Source organism: Leptonychotes weddellii, chromosome X (assembly GCF_054177405.1).
Source record: "Leptonychotes weddellii isolate Sample4059 chromosome X, ASM5417740v2, whole genome shotgun sequence".
Lineage (NCBI taxonomy): Eukaryota > Metazoa > Chordata > Mammalia > Carnivora > Phocidae > Leptonychotes > Leptonychotes weddellii.
Window position 1 is genome coordinate 78,302,943 of NC_138385.1, and position 25,621 is coordinate 78,328,563.

At 39.0% G+C, this 25,621-nt stretch overlaps 1 protein-coding gene across 3 annotated transcripts in view; it reads right to left on the minus strand.

Moving 5' to 3' along the window:
* The window catches only part of PRRG1 (proline rich and Gla domain 1), a 90,771-nt gene that overhangs the window by 33,856 nt on the left and 31,294 nt on the right, over positions 1-25,621 (minus strand). For all 3 annotated transcript variants that reach the window (XM_081809008.1, XM_081809009.1, XM_081809011.1), the window contains exon 2: positions 5,320-5,370. In XM_081809008.1, the coding sequence (XP_081665134.1) occupies positions 5,320-5,329 (10 nt within the window). In that variant the 5' untranslated portion in view covers positions 5,330-5,370. The remainder of the gene's footprint in view (positions 1-5,319; positions 5,371-25,621) is intronic.

Genomic DNA, 25,621 nt, shown 5'->3' on the forward strand with positions numbered 1-25,621 from the left:
TTTGCCTCAAGTGAAAAAAAAATGTCAACAGTGCAAACCTAACTTAAGTACCAAAGGTTATTTTCTTGTTAAATAGGTAAAAGGCAGAGAGGATTGTATCAAAGACAAAAAGCATCAAGCACTATAATGAGTTTGTTTGTTTGTTTGTTTGTTTTTAAAGTAGCTTGACCCTTAAATAGTTACCTCATTTTCCTAGTGGAAAAGACTTGCTAGGAAAAAGCAATGGCTGCTGTCAACCCCAAGCAGATTTGTATTACTCTTATAAAATTATGAAGATAAGGGTTTACAATAAATTGGTGATGTCATCTAAACTGCAGAGGCATGAATATGCTACTGTAATAAAGAAACTCTGAAATTTAATACAGGCCAGAAAATGAAATAATTAATTGGCTTTAAATGTGTGCCTTTACTTGAACTATAAACCAGGGAGCTGTCAAATAAAATTAGATATTACATTAAAAGAAAGTCACTTTACAATGCTTGTCAGTTTGAATGTTCATTCCCTGTTTGAAAAAACAGAGCTGTATGCTCAGAGTTAAAGTTTAGGATTGGCCTCAACTGAGCAGTAGTTCAGCATTGAATCAAAGAGCTTAGAGATTTACTGTGGTAGCTCTAAACCATCTTTCCTTCCACTAAGTCTTGATAAGTGGGGTAACATGTTTGCGTTTCTTGGGCTAAAGGAGCCAAGTACATCCAGTGACCCAAAGAAATTATGCTGCTACGTTTTAATAAAAAACAAAGACTGTAACTGGCACACGGCCGCTGTTTTTTTATATGTTCATGGATACGAGAACATCAAGGGCATTAAGTTACCATTAGGTATAGAAAATGAAGATAGAAACTCATTTTTCAGACTTAGATCTTAGAGACCCAGGATTTTCTTCTAGGCTAGGTAAATTTCTAAAGACTAAATAAGGGAAGAGGAAAAACAAAAAATGCTAAGCTATATTATTTTAATTATTCTCCACAAATAAGCCCTCTCTGCTTGCCATCATTCAGCTATTCCCAATACTGTTTTCTATACAATGAAGCAAAATTAATCCTTTCGAAGATTCATCGCTAAATATTATTCCCATTTTGTAAAACAGGTGTAGCAGCATCTTGTGGCTATTATTGAGCCAACATAATGAATTTCTTCCAGAAGCTCTGTTCTTAAGGTAAAGACAGTGGAATTCACAATCCATAACTGTATATTAGGCTGATAAAAACCATGAATTGCTGCTCTAGCACTTAGAACATGCAGTAAGAGAAGTGTGTTCTGATATAAAAAAAATTCACATGGAAAGTAAGTATGACTTAAAAATCAAAATCTACTCGTAACAAAACAGGGGTGCTTGAGTAGCTCAGTTGGTTGGGTGACCAACTCTTGATTTTGGCTCAGGTCATGATCTCAGGGTTGTGGGACTGAGCCCTGCATTGGGCTCTGCACTCAGAAGGGCGTCTGCTTGGATTCTCTCTCCCTTCTCCCTCTGCCCCTCCCCACCCTGTGCTCTCTCTCACACTCTCTCTCTCTCAAATAAATCTAAAAAAACAAAACAAAACACCACATTGTAACAAAACAACTTCCAAAATTTTTAGCAAGAAAAATCCCAAGGAATTGTTTTGTGGAGTATCGAGACTTTTGTCATTAATATACCAGTTGCTCAGGGAGTGAGGGGATGAAAACATAGAATAAAGTTTTAATTTCCATCTGAAGATGATGAAGATAAATACTCTAGCATTATATACATAACATTTTGTGAGCCTATACATACACATTATAAAATCCTCACATTTTCTTCTTTGTGAAAATGTTCATTCTCCAGTGAAATCTTATACATGATTTTATTTATACATGCTGTTCCTTTTTGTAACAGCATCTCCCTTTGTTGTCTCCTACTATTCTGGTGTTCCATAATGTATTATATTCTTCCTGTTAAGAAAAACCACCAAGGCAAAAACCTATTGAACAGGAATGGTGGCTTTCACCAGGTAAGTGGTATTTTAGACCCCTTACTTTAGGCACCTGGCACTATGGGTTCATTGCTTCATTAATTTTGCTCAGAAGACTTTGATATTTGAGGCACTCCACTATCTAATACATGTGTTTTAGCTGTTATCATAAATGGTGATGAAGAGTGAGCCAATTCTCTTTGCCCATCTGTCCAGTCCCCCATGGAATATATGAACATCCTTGTAGATCTGAGAAAACATTTTCTTCCCTACCTATCAAATCAACAGATAGCTCCTAAGTTTTTAATTGACTTTATATACTACTAATGACTAAGGTATTCAGAACATGGTCTATTGGAAGAAAAGAAAAACTGCATAGGACATAAGGAAACCTAGGTTTGCATTATGGCTCTCCATTTTATAGGCTGTGGAATTTAGATAAGACTTTCTCTCATTACCTTCAGTTTTGTAATATATAAAATAAAGATAATATCCCTATTTACATCATAGAGTTCTCTTACAACTCAAATAATGCACGAGAAATATTTGTGAGTTATGAAGTGCTCTACAGACACTTGTTGATATCAAAATAGCTATATATTCTTAAAGTCCTAAATATAAAGCTCTAGTTCAGAATTCATATATATGTAGTAAATGGGATTTCAATGACACATAAAATGGACACTGATGGTGGTCTAATAAAAAATTAAATACACAAGCGTATTCTCATCCTCCCACCACCATTTTTAAGACTTGGCTCACACTTTTTTTCATGTTACATAAAAGAATGATTCATCTAACACATTTTAATAGATAATTTCTTCATCCAGTACCAAAAAATACTAAAAGAAATTCACGCCAATATTAATTTTAATTTTTCACCTACACCATATGGTTTTCCAGCTGTGTTCTTTGTTTTCTGGCCTCCTCATTAATGAGGCTAGTGCCATGTCTTTGTGATATTTTCCTCTGCTGTCCCTTTGTATGACACACTGAGCTATGTTTGTGAGAATCTTTGCCAAATCCAGTAAAAAACTTCATTGTATGTTGCCAGAAGAGAAAAAAATTACCACATAGTAGCATCTTTTTTCCCCCACTAACAGTGACTGCAATTAGCAAGTGAAATCATGCAAGCTAAGTAAAGCTTAGGGAGAAAAGGATAGAGTCTTTGAGATTCAGGATGTGAAGGATGCTTTTAAAGTGGTCAACACAAACAGTCAAAATGCTATTATAAGCTTCCATGTGTTTGTTAAGTAGCATTTTTTGGAGCACTTCCCTTATCTAATCTCCAGAATGGAAATATGCCCATCCTTGCAGATAACATTACCATGTCCTATCCTTTACAAGAACTCCTTTTAGTTGCCTGACCATTTAAACAAAGACTTGCTGAAGCACCTTTTAAAGTAAGCTCCTAATGATCTCCTTGCTAATGACCTGATGATCATTCTGAAAAGGAAGAGAGGAAACAATAAGGAATGTGTTGCTCTGCCTCAGTGTAGCTTCTCTGTGTGGTCATGATGAAATCCAACAATCCAAACATTCTCCAAATCCACCTGAAGCTTGAGATTAGGTGAGGACCAAGCCACAGTGAGTTACTCTGGACACTTCTGTTGATAGCTGACTTGGAGTTAGGACATGGCGTGGATTAGTCCCAGAACTTTCACCAGTTCTTTTCAAATTTACTCATGTCTTTTACATTTCTAAAATATCAGGAGATTGATATATTTTGTGGAGGTTGGGAAAGAACCAGAATCCCGGGGGCTAATCAGTCCCCCAGGAAATCACTGGAGAAAACAGGCAAAATCTGACTCAACAAGGTTCAGGAAGAAATTTTTCATGATTGATCCATAATCCCTGGGGCTGCCAACCTGGGCCCATACTAAGATGTGGCAAGCAAAGTGCCTAGAGCACAAAATATAAGGAGGCACTCTTTGTCCCTTGCACAACCCTGATCCCAGCCCTGTTGCCTACATAAGCATCTGATCATATAACTTCATTTTAACTGTTAAAAGAACCAGTGGGGGTGCCTGGGTAGCTCAATCAGTTAAGCAGCCGGCTCTTGATTTCGGCTCAGGTTGTGATCTCAGGGTCACGGATTGAGCCCTGCATCAAGATCTGCTCTCAGCGCAGTCTGCTTAGGATTCTCTCTCCTTCTCCCTCTACCCCTCCCTCCTCCTGCTCATGCGCGCACTCTCTTTCTCTAAAATAAATAAATCTTTTAAAAAAAGGCAGCACCAATGAAAATATACTTATTCAATAAGGACAGCAATGAGCAGATTCCACTGCTCTCTTTTATATACTTTAGAGTTTTTTTTTTTTTAAGATTTTATTTATTTATTTGACAGAGAGAGACACAGTGAGAGAGGGAACAGAAGCAGGAGGACTGGGAGAGGGAGAAGCAGGCTTCCCGCGGAGCAGGGAGCCCGATGCGGGGCTCGATCCCAGGACCCTGGGATCATGACCTGAGCTGAAGGCAGATGCTTAACGACTGAGCCACCCAGGCGCCCCTATACTTTAGAGTTCTTCACACACTTTTATATGTATCATTACCTTATGCCAACCACAACTTTCCGTGGCTAGAAGTGCAGAATATATAAATCCCACTTGAGAGATGGACAAGCAAATGTAGGGGAACTCTAGGATATGATCAAGGCAGTAGAAGTAGAATTTGAATTCAGGCCTCTAACTCCATGACCAATACTCTTCTCATTATACTACACAACACCAAGTCTCCCTCTGAGGTCCTTTATGCATCTGGTTTTATGGTCTATGTTGATTAGAATTATTTATGGAGTCACTGGTGGCTAGTTAATATTAACAACAAAATGACCTTGAATTTGTCTACTGTCTACTGCTCATAAATAGCCTCATGAGAAAGGAAAAATAAAAGGAATTCATCTAATGGTTCTTAATGCCAGGCTTTAACATTTTAGGGGAAATCAAAACCATTAATAAATCAACCTCACAGATGACTTTTTTAATACTGTCACTAGCTGCATAGCAATATCTTTTTTGTTTGTCTGTTTCTTAATGTCATTATCAACAAGGCTTTGAAACCATTGGAAGCATATGGGTAACTTTGCTAAGAGTTGTCAAGAAGCTGGGATTAGGACAGGTCTATATATAGGGAGCCTTCTCTCCCTATACTGGGAGATGTTCAGAAAAGAGCAGAAGGAAGGAAAACAAAAGACCCTAGCCAATGAGCAGCATGTGGTCTGATGGTCTTTCCCTGCACTGCCCTGCTTCAGACAAAAACTTTCTAACACTAATCAGAAATACAAGTTAGATGTCCACAAAAAAAAAACTCTGAGTTGCAAATTTAATTTCCTGGATACACAGATTAATATGGAGAAAGTATGAATTATTAAAAAGCAAAGAGACACTTACTCCTCCCCATGTTTTCTTGTGGTCTCTGGCAGGTCCCTGGATGATGATTCCCTGTATAAAACACAGCACATACACAGTCAGATTGTGAGTATATCAAGTAAGTTCCATTAAAGCTGATGTGGTCAACATGAGCCATTTCACTTTAGTGCATTCCAATCTTGCCCCCTTACACAAATGTATTCTTCATCACAAATAGGTATCTAACTTCAAAGAACAGAAACAGCATTCTGAAAGCATGGACTCCATCTGTATCAACTTACTATGTCCTTGTTTACCCAGCATTAGTTTCTGCCCTTGCCAAATAAAAGTCATCAAACTGGTCACCCGCTTGTTTCGTAGGAAGGCAGTGATATAAACAAAAAATGTTGGACAAAAATGCCAAAAGGCCCAATTTTAATAAGCAAGTGGCATGTTATTAGTTTGCCTATCCCTGGCTTCTCTTCAGTGTTGTTCTGTGACAAATCCAATATACCCTTTACAGTGTAACATTTTCCTGAATGGTGTCAAATAGCAGTACCCCTAATTAAATTATCCCTGAAGCAAAGCAGCCCACAGAGCTATTACCAATAAACAGTATGAATCAATAACCATGAATTACTGACAACAGAAATTTTTAGGGAAAAAACCACATAATCCAAATGTAGGTATGCATGGAGGAATAGCAATTCTGTTTTTAAAAGATGAAAATACATACACAGAAGCTAATTCATACCATAATGCTTCATTTTCTTACAGAGTTCAATCATAGAATTACCACACATTTATTACTCACCTGCCACATTCCCAACATGGAGCTAAGCACCAGAGGCAAAATTATAAGACATAATCTATCCATCCATTAAGGAATGTATAACCTACTTGAAGTTAAGCATATAGGGGAGAATGATATCATCAAGATGGCCATATAGGTCATTCCCAACTATAGTCCCCCTCACGAGAAGACCAACTGGCAACTATCCATAGAAAAAAACATCACTGTGAAAATCCGACATTAGAAGGGTAAGAGGACGGGACACACTCTGACCCCATTGCCCATCCCCTACAGTGCCACATTGAGAGGGCTTCCCCCCACCACCTCTGCCCAGGGACTATGGTTTCTACAGTGGGAAGAGAGAGCCCAAGGCAGACACCTAGCTCCTTCAGCACATGGGACCCCTTTGCAGGAAGCCCACTCATATCTTGCCTCATAGGGGTCAGTGGAAGAATCTGCAGGGCTTGACCACTGGGGATCAGCTAGAGATGGAGAAGGGGGTAGAGCTTACAGCAGGTCTTGGCAGATGGCATTCCTGCTTGCAGCAACACTGCTGAGCAGAGATCCCAGCCAGCACCTCTGGCCACCTGCAGAGTTGAGCCAGTGGTCCCCTCTGGCTAGGGAACTTGGTTGGCAGTTTTGTATGATTTGGATCCCCAGTCAATGGGCCATACTGGTAGGGGAGCCTGTTCTACCACCCTGCCCAAGAAGGGAAGCAAATTCCCAGCCGCACCCTAGTGCTGAGCAAAGCCTCCAGCTCGGCCCATCCAGGAGGCCCAGCCAGAGAACTACAGCAGCCACAGAGCTCATCCTATAGCCCTGGCTCAGTCAGGGAGTAAAGCCAGCAGCCATGCCCAACAGTTCAGCATAGCCTCTGGCCCCACATAACCAAGGAGCCTGAGCAGTGACCTGGGAAACGTGGGGGCACAGCCAGCCTATTGCACTGTGAGACACAGCCCAGCCTACAATCCCATCCAGTCATGGAGCTCAGCCTACAACCCTGATAAGCAGAGGAGCCCAGACTACTGGCCCTGCCCAATTGTTGAACATAGCCTGTAGCCTTGCCAAGGCGAGAAACCAAGCCAGTAACCCCACCCAATCAAGGAGCATTGCCTGTGACCCCACCAAACAAGGAAGTCTAGCCAATGACCTTGCCTACCAGGTGAGCACAGCCCATGGATTACATGATCAGGAAGATGAGCATGCAGCCCCATTCAACTTCAGGGCACAAACTGTGGGCCCTTTGTAAACACAGACTTCAGCCAGTGGCACCATCTGGTTGTGGAGCACAATCCAAGGCCCCATACAATGAGGGGTGATTGTGGAGCCCAGCCTGTAGCCCTGTCCAATCAAGGAGTTCAACCAGTGGTGCCACCATGCCAGGGAACACAGCCTGGGACTTTGACCAACCAGAGGTGATTGCAGAGCCCAGCTAGTGTCCCCACCTGATTTCAGAGCACAATCAACAGCCCCACCCAAACAAAGAGATGGTTGCCCACTGATCCTGCTTGAACATGGAGCCCAGTCAACAGGCCCACCCAACTGTGGAGCCCAGCCAGCAGCATCCCCCCAACCTCAGAACATGGACAATGGCCTCACCCAACTAGAAACCCCAATAGCAAGCCCTGCCTTCCCACAGAGGCTACCAGATGACCTGTCCAGTACCCCTGAGCTATAGTGACTGGTGAAGGTCTTTCCCTGCTAAAGTGAACATGTAAAGTCTGAAAGAGGAGACTGCTTAAGCAAATGCAGAGACACCAATGCAAAGAATCAAGAATCATGAAGAAACAGGTAAACATGACACCACCAAAGGAAACTATAAAGCTTCAAAAGTGACCCTAACAAAACAGAGATCTATAGATTGCCTGAAAAAGAATTCAGAATAATCCTCTTAAAGAACCGTAGTAAACTTTAAGAAAACACAGACAGCTAAATGAAATTAGGAAAACAATGCTATGAACAAAATGAGAAGCGCAACAAAGAAAGAGAAACCATCAAAATCAGAAATCTTAGAGCTAAAAATACAACTGCAGAATTCAATAGAACAGAATGGCTTACCTATCAATAATTATTTTTTAATGTAAATGGATTAAATTCACCAATTAAAAAACACAGAATGGCTGAATGGATAAAAAACAGGATCCAAATGACATATTGTCTACAAAAAAACTTACTTTAAGGACACATATAAAATGAAGTGAAGAGATAGAAACAGATATTTCAAGCAAATGGTAACCAAAAGAAAGTATGGATAGCTATACTTGTTATCAGACAAGATAGACTTTAAGCTAAAAATGGTCACAAGAGACAAAGAAGGTCATTTAATTGTAAATATTTATTCACCCAACATTGAAACATGTAAATACATAAAGCAGATGCTAACACAACTAAAAGGAGAAATAAACAGCAATACAATAATAGTTGGGGATTTTAATATCCACTGTTAGTGATTGATAGGTCATATAAACAGAGAATCAATCAGGAAACAGCAGACTTAAATAACATTATAGACCAAAGGGACCAGATCATATGGCAGGCCACAAGTCTCAACAAATTCAAGGAAACAAATATATCAACTACCTTTTACAACCACAGTGGTATGAAATGAGAAATCAAAAATGGGAGGAAAGCTGAAAAATTCTCGTACATGGGAGTTAAATAACATACCTCTGATCGACAATGGACCAAAGAAGAAAGCAAAAGGAAAATTAAAAAAAAAAAAAAATCTTGAGACATAAAAAAATAGAAACACAACATAAGAAAAACAATGGGATGCAGGAAAAGCAGTTCTAAGAGGGAAGTTTATAGCAGTGAACTTTCAAGGAAAAAAAAGAAAAACAAGCCCAAAGTTAGTAGAAGAAATAAATACTAAGTATTAGAGCAGAAATAAAAGATAAGAAAATAGAAAAGATTAACAAAACTAAGAGTTGGTTCATTAAAAAGATGAACAAAATGGACAAATCTTTAGCTAGACCAAGAAAAAATAAGATCAGAAATGAAAGAGGATGCATTACAAGTAACACCACAAATACAAAGGAAAATGAAACTACTACAAACAATTATACACCAATAAATTGGACAACCTAGAAAAAATTGATACATTCCTAGAAACATATAACCCACCAGCTAAATCATGAAGAAATAGAAAATCTGAACAGACTAATAATGAGTAAGGAGATAGAATCAGTAATCAAAAACCTCCCAACAAAGAAAAATCCTGGACTAGATGGTTTCCCTAGTGAATTCTAACATTTAAAAATAGAAAATCTGAACAGACTAATAATGAGTAAGGAGATAGAATCAGTAATCAAAAACCTCCCAACAAAGAAAAGTCCTGGACTAGATGGTTTCCCTGGTGAATTCTAACATTTAAAGAAGAATTAATGCCAGTCCTGTTCAAACTCTAAAAAAAAAAAAAAAAAAAGATAAAAATCATATAATCATCTCAGTAGATGCAGAAAAAGCATTTGATAAAATTCAACATTCATTCATGATAAAAAAAAACTCTCAAGGAATTGGGTACAGAAGGAATATACCTCAAAATAATAAAGGCCATACAAGAGAAGCCCACATCATAACATCATACTTAATGATGAAAGGTTGAACGCTTTTCCTCTACGATCAGGAATGGTCTTAGATTCCCAAGGATGCCCACATTCCCCACTCCTACCCAACATAGTACTGAAGTCCTAACCAGAGCAATCAGGCAAGGAAAAAAAAGGCATCTAACTCAGAAAGGAGTAAGTAAAATTCTCCCTGGGTGCAGATGATATGATCTTATATACAGAAAATTCTAAAAATTCTACTAAAAAAAAAAATTGTCAGAATAAAAGATTTCAGTAAAATTGCAGGATACAAAATTAACATACAAAAATAAGTTGTTTACAGAGCCTAACAATGAACTGTCTGAAAAATAAAGAATAACCCCACTTGTAATAGCATCAAAAAGAAAAAAAAAATACTAAGAATAAATTTAACCAAGGAGGTGAACAATCTATGCACTGAAAACTGTGTAAGATGTTCATGAAAGTAATAGAAAAACAAATAAAGGGAAAAATAACCCATGCTCATGGATTGGAAGAACTAATATTGTTAAAAATGTCCATACTACCAAAAGCCATCTATAGATTCAACACAATCCCTATCAAGATTCCAATGGCAATTTTTACAGAAATAGAAAAAACAATCCTAAAATTTGTATAGAACCACAAAAGACCCTGAATAGCCAAAGCAATCCTGAGAAAGAACAAAACTAGAGACATCACACTTCCTGATTGCAAACTATATTACAAAACTACCGTGATCAAAACAGTATGATACTGGCATAAAAACAGACCAAAGAACAGAATCCCAAATGCAGAAATAAACCCAGGCATATAAAATCAACTAATATTCACTTGACAAGGGAGCTGAGAAAACTCAATGGGGAAAAGACAGTCTCTTCAATAAACAGTGCTGGGAAAACTAGATATTCACATGTTAAAGAATGACATTGGACACTTCATCTAGAACAAATGATGTAATGTATGGGGATTAACATAAGAATAAAAAAATAAAAAAAAAAGAATGAAATTGGACCCCTGTCTTAGACCACTGACAAAAATTAACTCAAAATGGATTAAAGACTGAAATGTAAGACCTGGAACCATAAAACTCCTGGAAGAACAAAGGGAAAAAAAGCTCCCTGAAACTGGTCTTGGAAATGATTTTTTGGATATGACAACCAAAAACACAAGCAACAAAAGCACATATAAATGAGATTACACCAAACTAAAAAGCTTCTGCACAGCAAGAGAAATGATCAACAAAATGCAAAGGCAACCTAGGGAATGTAAGAGTATATTTGGAAACCACATATCTGATAAGGCATTAATATCCAAAATACAGAATGAACTCATGCAACTCAATAGCAAAAAAACAACCAAATTTAAACATGGGCAATGGACCCAAGTACACATTTTTCAAAATAAGACATACAAATGGCTAAGAGGCACATGAAAAGGTGCTTAAGATAACTAATCATCAGGGAAATGCAAATCAAAACCAAAATGGTATATCACCTCACACCTGTTAGGATGTCTATTATCAAAAAGACAAAAGATAACAAATGCTAGCAAGGATGGGAAGAAAGGGAATCCTTGTACCCTGCTGGTGGTAATGTAACCTGGTACAGCCACTATAGAAAACAGTAAGGAAGTTGCTCAAGAAATTAAAAAAATAGAATTGCTGGGGCACCTGGGTGGTTCAGTCAGTTAAACATCTGCCTTTGGCTCAGGTCATGATCGCAGGGTCCCAGATTCGAGCCCCGCATCGGGCTCCCTGCTCAGCGGGGAGTCTGCTTCTCCCTCTGTCCCTCCCCCTGCTCATGCTCTAAGTAAATAAATAAAATCTTTAAAAAAAAGTAGAACTGCTATATGATCCATCAATTTCACTTTAGTATATATATCTGAAAGAAATGAAATCAGTATCTGGAAGAGATTTCTATACCACCATGTTCACTGCAGCATTATTTACAATAGTCAAGACATAGACAAACATCCACTTACAGATGAATGAAGAAAATGTGACATATATACACACACCCACACAATGGAATATTATTCAGCCACAAAAAAGGAAATTCTGCCATTTGCCACAACACAGATGAACCCTGAAGGCATTATGCTGAGTGAAATACGTCAGACACTGAAAGACAAATACTGTGTGATCTCATTCATATGTGGAAGCTTAAAAAAAAAACCCATAAAAATAGACAGTAGATGGTTGTTGCCAGGGGCAGGGGGAAGGGGGGTGTGGTCAAAAGGTACCAACTTCCAGTTTTAAGATGAATACGTTCTGGGGTATAAAGTACAGCATGGTGACTATGGTTATCAATGCTGTACTGTATATTTGAAAGACATTAAGTGAGTAGATATTAAAAGTTCTCGACAAACACAATTTTTTTTTCAGTGAGTAAAGTGATAGAAGTTTATTAAGTGAAGATACAGAAAAAGCTCTCAAGAGTGAGAGGGGTCCCTACAGGGTTGCCAGCGAGAGCTTTTAGGGTTGATCTTTTATAGAAAGCTAACCAGGGAACTTAAATCCTTTTAACATCTCTATTGATAACACCTTCAATGGCTTACTTCTGTTTTAGGGGCTGGTTATTCTTTATTGGTCACAGGTGATTATCATAAAGACACCCATCCCACATACCTAGGGCAGGGACACACACAAAAAATTAAAACTATGTGAGGTGATCTGTTAACTAACCTTTTGTGTTAATCACTTCACAACATACATGCATCAAATCAACACATCATATACTTTAAACTTACACAACACTTTATGTCAGTTATATCTCAAAAAAGCCATGAAAAAAAAAAAGTTAAGCATATATGAAACAGAGACAATTAGAGAATATATATGAAACTGAGACCTGATAACTAGTTGTGTGACACTGGAAAATAATTTTCTATCTCAAATTCCTTACAAATGAAGGGCACTGAACTACATGTGTTTCCCAAATTGTCCTCCACAGAAAGTTAAAAAGTGCATTATTCGAAACCAGGGCTCTGATCAAATAAATGTAAGAAATGCTGTGTTAAAGTTAAATGGGTTTATTATAAGACTTTTCAGAGCCTTAAAAATGCTAATTAGCAATGTGATCAAAGTACAGTCTCTCAGCGTATTTGGCTACATAATCCTTTTTGTAAGTAATCAATATTTCTCAGGAGTCCTATTTTTGGAGCTCAGTTTGGGAAACTGGACAAGGTAACTACTAAACCCTCTTGCAGCTCTGAAATTTCATCATTTTCTAACAAGGTAGTAATTGTATGGAACAAAATTAACATAAAGTGAATGAAGAAAGAAGTCAGGGGGGTTAGATTCTCAGAGAATTTTTAAACCAAAAGGAACTTTAGAAATCATCTAATGGTTTCTCTCATTACCCGCCCCCCCTTTTATTTAAAGTTGCAAACCACCGTCAAAAAATCTTATACAGAACACCAATACATAAAATGGGCTAGGGCCAAACTCTGCAGGTTCACTTGAGGAGGATGGCTGTAGTCCCACCCACTAGGATTTCTCCTTCAGGCAGCCTAGATAAACTCATCAAAAAGCCAGCACCACAGGAAGCAGAGTCTGAAATCTAGTGACCCCCTGACCCTTCAGATGAAGCTATTCGTGGAAGGCTCTAGGAAAGAGCTGGAACTCTCATACATATTCATAGGAAGGTCTTTTACCCTTCCCAAGTATCATCTTAACTTTCACTGTAATCCCTCCAAGTCAGATAAATAAAATAAGTATTATGTAAAGAGAACTATAAAACTGTCCTCAGTCCAGGAAAAACCATATGAAAGTTAATGTACTAAAATGCAATCCCTGTATGAGAAATCATGAAAGAGTTAAGCAGAGGAGTCATATGGCTAAATTTGGATTTTGAGAAGATAGCTCTGATGGCAGTAGGGAAAGGAGATCTGACTGGTGAGAGTACAGTGATATCAGAGATGCTAGGTAAATCTGGCAGGCCTTCTTGTATTTTATTTCTTCTTTAATATTTAATAAAGCCTTTTTGAAAAGAATTCAGCCCCCTGCATTTGTGTTAGAGGAACCACAAAGGAAAGGTTTGTCAGGCATGGGCCAGGACTTTCAAAGAGGACTTGCCTCTCTGGAGGTCAACATGGTGGGGGACAGGCATCAAAAAGCAGCCCTCTTCCAGGGCAAGATGAAACTAAGGAGTCAAAAATCAGTATCACCTGTCAGCTGCCTCACCTAGTGGTCCAGGAACAAACCTCCAAAGATCAGAATCTTGTTTTAAAAAAGACAACTTCCTTACAGAGATAAGAGGTTCAAGGCCTACTGTCAACATTACTCCCAAACCCTGAACTCCCCCAGTCCCAGGTTACCACCATGCTTCTGATGCCAGGGTGTAGCCTGCTCTTTCCACTCTATTCTCTTTTTTTTTTTTTTTGAGACTTAACTTTTTTTTTTTTTTAAAGATTTTATTTATTTATTTGAGAGAGAGGATGAGAGGAGAGAGAGAGCACATGAGAGGGGGGAGGGTCAGAGGGAGAAGCAGACTCCCTGCCGAGCAGGGAGCCCGATGCGGGACTCGATCCCAGGACTCCAGGATCATGACCTGAGCCGAAGGCAGTCGCTTAACCAACTGAGCCACCCAGGCGCCCCACTCTATTCTCTTTTTTCAGGGGTGTGTGTGTGTGTGTGTGTGTGTGTTCGTTTGTTCTAGTGGGGGGTGTGTGTGTGTGTGTGTGTTCATTCTAGTTTTTATACCTCTCTAAGTAGGAGTATTTGTCAAACTTGATTCTCAGGTCCCCATCCCAAACTAAAGCATCACTTCTAGAGTAATGGCAACACGCTTTAAAAACAAACAAAAAACAACTACAGCAGAGCAGCTGTTAGCCAGACATTAGGAAATAAAAATCACTATTCCATGGATTTACCCAGCCTGGCATTAAACACTCTCTATAACCAGGTTCCACCTTTCTTAACAGTTACACCACACTGGCCAAATTGGCCTCCGCCCATCCCTTAAATATGGTTTAAACTGTTCCAACTCTATGCGTCTGCGCTTTTCCTCTGCATTATCGACACCTACTAAAATTCCATTCATCCTTCAATATCAGTGAAGCCTTTCTTCATTACCTGAACAGGAAGTAATCTTTTTCCTTTATACTCTTATACGATATGGAATTTAGGTGCTATCTCATACAGATGTGCATATATTACAGTATCTCTCAGACTGTCCAATTCTCAGAGGGTAAGCAATTTGTCTTCTACATCTTGTCTAGTTTATGCAGGGCACTAGATCATTCCCGATGAGGGTTCTAGTGGCCTACACAAACCAGGCTTAGGGGAAGCTCTCATATCAAGTGTATTTAGGACACATCATGCTTCCCTAAGTTTTCCTTAGTATAGGTCACTGCATCAAATTACAGTCATTTACATACCACCTTAATCAATTTCATGATTCTTGCTAGATGCATTTATCATGTATGCTTCCTTCCTGGTTTTTTACTTCAGTGTCCACTTTAGCCCTGTCCTATAAAATAGTATAGGAAAGCATGGGTTCGATTATGTTTTATTTTTCTAATGCATATGAAATGTGTAACTATTAAAATATCAAACTTTTTCAGGATTTCCTACAGTTATTTTGCATATCACAAGCAGTATGCTTTGTGGAACAACGTTCATTCCTGTGGTTAATTTAAAAGTACTTATTGTCTTTTACTTGCCAGGCACTGCTCTACTCTTTAGGACAGTTGTTCTCAACTAAGGGTAATTTTCTCCCCACAGGACATTTGGCAATGTCTAGAGATATTTTCATTTGTCACAACTGGGGAGGAGTGCTACTAGCATCTAGTGGCCTGAGGCCAGGGATACTGCTAAACATCCTACAATACACAGAACAGCCCTCCCACAACAAAGAATTATTCAGTCCAAATGTCAATAGTGTCAATAGTGTCAAGGATGAGAAACCTTGCTTTAGAGAAACAGTGGCAAAGAAAAGAGACAAATGCTCTGCTTTTCTAGAATATACAATCCAATTACCCTCATATTTGGGTAAAGTAGTATAGAGCAGATTCAGCACAGTCATCCTTTCAATTCAACATATACTGGGTGACGACTCAAACACACATTGTATTTCTCCTACTTGCCTAGGTGCTGGGGATACAGCAGTAAACAAAAGACAAAAAAATCCCTGCTCTCGTGAAAGTTACAATCTAGATGGAAAGAACTAATTAACCTGTGCTTGTTTATTTAAACAAAGAAAAATGTCCCACATGTCAAATCGTGACAAATAGTGGTACATACCAAGGAGAAAAAAATAAGACAGGAAAGGAAGGCAAAATTATTTAAAGATGATTGTCTATGTAAGACAAGTACTTTTTAAAAAAGATTTTATTTATCTATTTGAGAGGGAGAGAGAGGGAGAAAGAGAGCACAAGTAGGTGAGAGGAGCAGAGGGAGAGGGAGAAGCAGGCTCCCCGCTGAGCAGGGAATCAATCCCAGGACCCCAGGATCATGACCTGAGCTGAAGGCAGATGCTTAACCGACTAAGCCACCCACGCACCCCTCTATTTTTAACTATTTGAGGAACCTCCACACTGTTTTCCAGAGTAGCTGTACCAGCATGCATTCTCACCAACAGTTTAAGAAGGTTCCCCTTTCTCCACAAACTTGCCAACATCTGTTTCCTGACTTGTTAATTTTAGCCATTCTGACTGGTGTGAGGTGGTATCTCATTGTGGTTTTGATTTGTATTTCCCAGATGCCAAGTGATGTGGAGTATTTTTTCATGTCTGTTGGCCATTTGTACGTCTTCATTGGAGAAATGTCTGTTCATATCATCTGCCCATTTCTTGACTGGATTGTTTTTTGGGTGTTGAGTTTGATAAGCTCTTTACAGATCTTGGATACTAGCCCTTTATCAGATAGGTCATTTTCAAATACCTTCTCCCATTCCGTAGGTTGCCTTTTAGTTTTGTTGACTGTTCCCTTTGCTGGGCAGAGGCTTTTTATCTTAATAAAGTCCCACTGGTTCCTTTTTGCTCTTGTTTTCCTTACCTTTGGAGACGTGTCTAGCACAGAGTTGCTGAGGCTGAGGTCACAGAGGTTGCTGCCTGTGTTCTCCTCTAGGATTTTGATGGACTCCTGTCTCAGTTTAGGTCTTTCACCCATTTTCGGTTTATCTTTGTGTATGTTGTAAGAAAATGGTCCAGTTTCATTCTTCTATATATGGCTAACCAATTTTCCTAGCACCATTTATTGAAGACACTGTCCTTTTATAACTGGGTATTCTTTCCTGCTTTGTCAAAGATTAGTTAGCCATAGAGTTAAGGGTTCATTTCTGGGGTCTCTATTCTGTTCCATTGACTTATGTGTCTGTTTTTGTGCCAGTACCATACTTTCTTGATGATTACAGCTTTTTTTTAAAAAAGATTTTATTTATTTATTAGGCAGAGAGACAGTGAGAGAGGGAACACAAGCAGGGGGAGTGGGAGAGGGAGAAGCAGGCTTCCCGCTGAACAGGGAGCCTGATGCGGGGCTTGATCCCAGGACCCTGGGATCATGACCTGAGCCAAAGGCAGATGCTTAACAACTGAGCAACCCAGGTGCCTCGATGATTACAGCTTTGTAATAGAGCTTGCATTCCAGCACTGTGATGCCCCCAGCTTTGGTTTTCTTTTTCAACATTCCTCTGGCTATTCAGGGTCTTTTCTGATTCCATACAAATTTTAGGATTGTTTGTTCCAGCTCTGTGAAAAATGTCAATGTTATTTTAGTAGAGATTGCATTGAATGTGTAGATTGCTCTGGGTAGCATAGACATTTTAACAATATTTATTCTTCCAATCCAGGAGTATGGAATGTTTTTCCATCTCTTTGTGTCTTCCTCAATTCCTTTCATTAGTGTTCAGTAGTTTTTAGAGTATAGCTCCTTTACCTCTTTGGTTAGGTTTATTCCTAGGTATTTTATGGTTTTTGGTGCAATTGTAAATGGGACTGATTCTTTAATTTCCCTTTCTTCTGCCTCATTGTTAATGTATAGAAATGCAACAGATTTCTGTGCATTGATTTTATATCCTGCCACATTGCTGAATTCCTGTGTGAGTTCTAGCAATTTTGGGGTGGAGCCTTTTGGGTTTTCCACATAAAGTATCATGTCATCTGCGAAGAGTGAGAGTTTGACTTCTTTACCAATTTGAATGCTTTTTATTTTTATTTATTTTTTGTTTTCTTATATTTTTTTAAGATCTTATTTATCTGAGAGAGAGAGTAAAGGCCCGGGACAGAGGCAGAGGGAGAGGGAGAAGCAGACTCCCCACTGAGCAGGGAGCCTGATGCGAGGCTTGATCCCAGGACTCTGGGATCATGACCTGAACCAAAGGAAGATGCTTAACCGAGCCATCCAGGTGCCCCTCTTTTTGTTTTCTGATTGCTGAGGGTAGGATTTCTAGTACTATGTTGAACAACAGTAGTGAGAGTGGGCATCCTTGTCATGTTCTTGACCTTAGGGGAAAAGCTCTTTTTTTCCCCAATGAGAATGATACTCGCTGTGGGTTTTTCATAGATGGCTTTTATGATATTGAGGTATGTTCCCTCTATCCCTACACTGTGGACAGTTTTAATCAAGAAAGGATGCTATATTTTGTCAAATGCTTTTTCTGCAACTATTGAGATGATCATGTTTCTTATCCTTTATTTTACTAATGTCATGTATCACACTGATCAATTTGTGAATGCTGAACCACCCTTGCAGCCAAGGAGTAAATCACAATTGGTCGTGGTAAATAATCCTTTTAATGTACTGTTGGATCCTATTTGCTACTATCTTGGTGAGTATTTTGGCATCCATGTTCATCGGGGAAATTGCTCTGTGATTCTTCTTTTTGGTGGGGTCTTTGTCTGGTTGTAGGATCAAGGTAATGCTGGCCTCACAGAATGAGTTTGGAAGTTTTCGTTCCCTTTCTATTTTTGAAACAGCTTCAGAAGAATAAGTATTCTTCTTTAAATGTTTGATAGAATTCTGCTGGGAGGCCATCTGGCCCTGGACTCTTTTTTTTTTTTTAAAGATTTATTTATTTATTTGAGAGAGCGAGAATGAGAGAGAGAGAGAGTACATGAGAGAGGGGAGGGTTAGAGGGAGAAGCAGGCTCCTCGCCGAGCAGGGAGCCTGATGCGGGACTCGATCCAGGGACTCCAGGATCATGACCTGAGCCGAAGGCAGTCGCTCAACCAACTGAGCCACCCAGGCGCCCTGGCCCTGGACTCTTGTTTGTTTGTGAGATTTTTGATTACTGCTTCAATTTCCCTGCTGGTTATTTGTTCAGATTTTCAATTTCTTCATGTTTCAGTTTTGGTAGTTTATAAGTAAAATGCATCCATTTCTTCCAGATTGCCTAATTTGTTGGCATACAGTTGCTCATAATATGTTCTTAAAATTGTTTGTATTTCCTTGGTGTTGGCCGTGATCTCTCCTCCTTCATTCATGATTTTATTAATTTCAGTCCTTTCTCTTTTCTTTTCGATAAGTCTGGCCAAGGGTTTATCGATCTTATTCTTTCAAAGAACCAGCTTCTAGTTTCATTGATCTGTTCTACTGTTCTTCTGGTTTCTATTTCACTGATTTCTGCTCTAATCTTTATTAGTTCTCTTCTGCTTGGTTTAGGTTTTATTTGCTGTTCTTTCTCCAGCTCCTTTAGGTGTAAGGTTAGCTTGTGTATTCAAGACTTTTCTAATTTTTTGAGAAAGCCTTGTATTGCTATATACTTCCCTCTTAGGACCACCTTTGCTGTATCCCAAAGGTTTTGAACAGTTGTGCTTTCATTTTCATTTGTTTCCATGAATTTTTTAATTCTTCTTTAATTTCCTGGTTGACCCATTCATTCTTTAGTAGGATGCCCTTTAACCTCCATGTGTTTTGAGTTCCTTCCAAATTTCCTCTTGTGATTGAGTTCTAGTTTCAAAGCACTGTAGTCTGAAAATATGCACGGAATAATCCCAATCTTCTGCTATCAGTTGAGACCTGATTTGTGACCCAGTATGTGATCTATTCTGGAGAATGTTCCATGTGCACTCGAGAAAATGTGTATTCTGTTGCTTTAGGATGGAATGCTCTGTATATATCTGTGAAGTCCAACTGGTCCAGTGTGTCATTCAAAGCCCTTGTTTCCTTGTTGCTCTTCTGCTTAGATGGTTTGTCCATTGCTGTGAGGGGGATGTTGAAGTCCCCTATTATTATTATTATCAATGTGTTTCTTTAATTTGGTTGTTAATTGGTTGATATAATTGGCTGTTCCCAAGTTAGCATAAATATTTATAATTGTTAGATCTTCTTGTTGGATGGATCCTTTAAGTATGATATAGTGTCCCTCTTCATCACTTACTACAATCTTTGGTTTAAAATCTAATTTGTCTGATATGAGGATTGCTACCCCAGCTTTCTTTTGAGGTCCATTAGCATGGTAAATGGTTCTCCACACCCTCAGTTTCAATCTGGAGGTGTCTTTAGGTCTAAAATGAACTCCTGCAGCCAGCATATGGATGGGTCTTGTTTTTTTTTTATCTAATCTGATACCGTGTGTCTTGATGGGAGCATTAGCCCACTTACCTTCAGAGTAACTATTGAAAGATACGAATTTAGTGCCATTGTATTACCTGTAAAGTCCCTATTTCTGTAGATTGTCTCTGTTTCTTTCTGGTCTATGTTACTTTTGGGCTCTCTTTTCACTTACAGGATCCCCTTTAATATTTCTTGCAGGGCTTGTTTAGTGATCATAAAGTCTTTTGGTTTCTGTTTGTCCTCAAAGCTCTTTATCTCTCCTTCCATTCTGAATGACAGCCTTGCTGGATAAAGTATTCTTGGCTGCACATTCTTCTCATTTAGTACCCTGAATATATCATGCCAGCCCTTTCCGGTCTGCCAGGTCTCTGTGGATAGGTCTGCTGCCAGTCTAATGTTCCTACCCCTGTAGTTTAGGAACCTCTTGTCTCGGGCTGCTTAGAGGATTTTCTATGTATCTGAAATTTGCAAGCTTTATTATTATATGTCGGGGTGATGATCTATTTTAATTGATTTTTGAGGGGGGTTCTCTCTATCTCTTACACTTGAATGCCTGTTTCCTTCCCCAGATTAGGTAAATTCTCAGCTATTATTTGCTCAAATATACCTTCTGCAGCCCCCCTCTCTTTCTTCTTCCTCTGGGACCCCAATAATTCTAATATTGCTTTGCTTTGTGGTATAACTGATTTCTCAAAGACTTCCTTCATGGTCTATTAGTTTGTTTGGTTTTTTTCTGTCTTTCCCTCTGCTTCCTTCCTTTGCATCATCTTGTCTTCTATGTCACTGACTCTCTTCTGCCTCATTTACCCCAGCTGTTACAGCATCCATTTAAAATGCATCTCAGTTAGAGCATTTTTAATTTTGGCCTGATTAGATCTCATTTCTGCACTAAGAGTGTCTTTTATGCTTTTTTCAAGCCCAGCTAGTAACTTTATAATCATTATCCTGAATTCCCGCTCTGACATTTTACTTATATCCATATCGATTAGATCTGTGCCAAGAGTATTAGCTCTGGTTCCTTCTTTTTTTGTGACTTTCTCCTTCTAGTCATTTTGCCTAGAGAAGAATGGAGGAACGAGACAACAAAATCAAAAATATCAACCATGACCCAAGCGAAATACACACTAGACAAATCCAAAGGGGTCAGAAACCAGAAAAGGAAAAAAAGAAAAAGGGAAAAAAGAGAATAATCTCCCAGGTGGACAAAACTGGGTGATCTGGGTGTATTTTGGTCTGCAGGTTAGAATACACTAAATCCCAAAATTGTAAAGACAGCAAAACTTATGTATATATATACAAAAATAAAACTGAATACAGCAAAAGGAAGCCAAAAATGAAGAATATATCTATAAAATGTAAATGTAAAAAAGGAAGTTTAAAAAAGACTTAAAAACAAAGAGTTGATAAAATAAGAAACTAGTTGAAAAGGAAAATTTTAAACTGAAAGGTCGAAGAATCATGAGAAAAAACCTCAAATTCTATATACTATTTTCCCCTAGCACTGGAGTTTTGCAGTTCTGTGTGCTCCGTAAACTTGGTATCCACCTGATGTTCCAGCTGGTCTTCTGGGGGAGGGGCCTGCTGTGCTGATTCACAGGTGTCTTTGCCTGGGTGGAGTTGCACTGCCCCTTGCCAGGGGGCCAGGCTCAGTGTAAGCTTCTTAGGGTTGCTCTGTGTGGCTTCTGTTCCCTGAAGGCTTTCTGCGCTACTTTAGAGGATGAAAATTTAAAAATGGCCCTGCCCCAATCTCTATCCCCAGAGCCAAAAGATCGGGGCCCCCTCTCTTCAGTAAACCCTCAGGGAAAATCAGTCTTCACTTTTATGTGCACCAAACTCTGCAGACTCCTGTGCTGCGTAACCACATGGATCCTGGGGTGGGGGGTTGGGGGAGTTGCCACGGTTCTGCCGCTTGGCAGAAAGCTGTCATTTGATCCTTCCACAGTTGTGGTTTCTTGCTGAGAGCCCACTCCTGGGCTCACTCCTGGGAACTCTGCCGGCTCAGGAACCCCCTGGCCCCATTCTTTCTGTGACCCTGGAGATCCTGAGACCACACTATCCCTCCTAGGATTCTGCCCTGCTTTGCTACCTGAGTACCTTTCAGGCAGGGAAGTCTCTCACTGGGGCAGACTCCTAGAAGTTCCAGTTTTATATTCCAGGGCTATATCACTTTCTGGAAACTGGCTTACTGAGGTTCCCTCCAGCGCCATTTATCTCCCAACATATCCCCTCAGATTCACTTCTCCACACCTCCTACCTTGCAAAGAGTGGGTGCTTTTCTATTTGTAGGATTCCAGCAATTCTTTTCTTACATCTCAGTTTGAATTCATAGGTGTTCAGAATGATTTGATAGTTATCTAGCTAAATTCAAGGGACTAGCTGAAATGAGGTTCCCTACTCCTCTGCCATCTTGCCTCCCCCCTCCTTAGCTCAATCTAACATAACCAATCAGTAAGACCTACTCAGTCTTCCTTTATTGTATCTCTAATGACTGATCCCAGTCTTTCCATACTCATCACTACAAAATCTAATATTTCTTCAAGTTAATAGTAGTTTCCCAAGGACAGAAAATATCTTAATTCTCTGAATCTTTCATAGAATACATACTTAGTTTGTATAAAAGGAATAGCTATTATACATGTGTAATCACTATTATCTAAGTGATCACTAATGACTTTCAATGTAGACATGTAAGTGGCATTTTAACATAGTTGGGATTTTTTTTAAACATCCTATTTTAGGTACTTCTCAGCATATAAAATGTCCTAAAGATATTACTTAAATACTAAAAGATCCTAATATTAAGTACATACCTTTCCTCACCTTTAGTAAGGAGCTCACAGGGATATGATACAGGAGCAAAAGGAAGAGGTAAGTGCTGGTAGGATATTAGAACACAGGGCCCTATCAACTCATAGTTTTGATATTATCAGGAGAAGCTTGACAACCTAAGCTTTTAGCAATAACAACCCATGAAAATAATAACAGCAGACAGTAACATAGTGCCTGGTTGGTTATCACATTAGTATGTACATTAATTCCTTTAATCTTTGCAATCTTATGAGTTAGGTATAGTACTATCATTAGTACTAGAGGTACAGATAAAAAATTTGATGCAGGGCTCCTGGGTGGCTCAGTTGGTTAAGCGACTGCCTTCAGCTCAGGTCATGATCCCAGGGTCCTGGGATCGAGTCCCACATCAGACTCCCGGCTCAGCGGGGAGCCTGCTTCTCCCTCTGACCCTCTCCCCTCTCATGCTGTTTCTCTCCAGCTCACTCTCTAATAAATAAATAAATAAATAAAATCTTAAAAAAAAAAATTTGATGCAAAGTAGTTAAGCAATTTGCTCAAAGTCATACGGTTTGTAAAGTGGCAGAGCTAAGATTCTAATCCAGGCAATCTCGCTTGCACATTCTTAACTGGGGAGGGAGAGATTTCTTTCTCCAAATGGGGTGAGACTTTTACAATCTAAACAAAAAATTAGACCTATCTGTGAGAAACTTGTACATATGGATTTTAAAGACATTTTACACATGTAAATAAAGCTTTTCAGCCATTAAAAAGGGTGAGACGAGGAAACTTTTTAGAGTGATAGATTACTCATTACCTTGACTGTGATGACAATTTCATGGGTGTATACATATGCAAAAACTTATCCAATTGTACACTTTAAATATGTGCATGTGTGTCAGTTTTGTATGTCAATTATACCCCAAAAAAGCTATACACAAAAAGGATGAAATAGAACTATAGATGAGCCAATCGTTAGGAAAAAAAGGATGCCCACAATATATTGAGTGGAGAAAACAATTATGAGAATGTTTGTGATATAATTTGCTTAATAGATGTAAACACATGTAAAAACATACTTTATACATACATAAAACCTGTGGGTTTTATTTTTTTAGTCTGTGTTAACAGAATAGAATATAGGTAATATTTTTTTAGTCTGAGGTTTTCTGTCAACAGAAAGGTTACAGAGCCACCTTGAAAGAGATCCTCCAGCCCCATTCAAGCCTTCACATGACTGCAGGCCTGCAGGCCATCTTAACAGCAACTTCATGAGAGACCCTGACCCAAAACCACCCAGCTTATTGGCTCCTCCACTGCTGACTCTCAGAAACTATTTGAGATAATAAATGTTCATAATTTTAAGCTGCCAGGTTGGGGTGTAATTTGTTATATAGCAGTAGATAAGTAATATAGTATTTATCACTCTTATATAAGAAATAATCAAGATATAACATACATACAGAAAAGTGTACAAATTATAAGTACACTCCAAATTGAATTTTCATAAAGTGAGCACACCCATGTAACTAGTACCCACATCATGACACAAAGCAGAACATTACCAGCACCCCAAAGAAGAACTCCTTGTGCCCCCTGTCTGGTCACTATCTCCCAAAAAGGGTAGCCACTAGCCTGATTTCTTGTATCAGAAATGAGATTTGGAGTGCTTGAGTGGCACAGTCGGTTAAGCCTCTGACTCTTGTTTTCGGCTTAGATCATGACCTCAGCGTCCTGGGATCAAGCCCCTTGTCAGGCTCCATGCTCAGTGCAGAGTCTGCTTGAGATTCTCTCTCTCTCTCCTTCTGCCCCTCCCACTCGTGCTCTTTCTCACTAAAATAAATAAATCTTTTTTTAAAAAAATAAATAAAATGAGGTTTGCATGTTTGTGAGCTTCATATGAATGGAATCATAGTGTATACTCTTGGATCTAGCTTCTTTTGCTCAACATGTCTGTAAGGTTCATCCATATCTCTGCATTAGTTATAATTCATTCATTCTTGCTACTGATTCCATATTAGGTATATATCCCCATCAATGTATTCATTTTATCATTTGATGGACATTTGGGTTGTCTTGGGCTTAGGTTTATTAGAAACAATGCTGTGAACATTCCTGTACGTGTCTTTTTATGAACCTATATCCCTATTTCTATTGTGTATATTCCTAGAAGTGGAATTATTGGGTCATAGGGATGCCTATATTCAGCTCTACTCATTACCTGATAAACACTTTTCCAATGTGGTTGTACCAGTATACATTCCCAACAGCAGTACAATGGAGTTCTAGTTGCTCCACATTCTTACAGACTCTTGGTATTGTCTTTTTTGTCTTTGCTATTCCGATGGGTGTTAATGGTATTTTGTGCATTTTCCTAATGAGTGAAGTTGAAAATCTTTTTGTACATTAACTGGCCATTGGACATCTTTTTTTGAAATGCCTGTTCCAAGTCTTTTGTTCATTTAAAGAAATATTACTTTTAAGATCAGCAAAATGCCATGACAATTTTTTTTTTTTTAAGATTTTATTTATTTATTTGAGACAGAGAGAATGAGAGAGACAGAGAGCACATGAGAGGGGGGAGGGTCAGAGGGAGAAGCAGGCTCCCCGCCGAGCAGGGAGCCCGATGCGGGACTCGATCCCGGGACTCCAGGATCATGACCTGAGCCGAAGGCAGTCGCTTAACCAACTGAGCCACCCAGG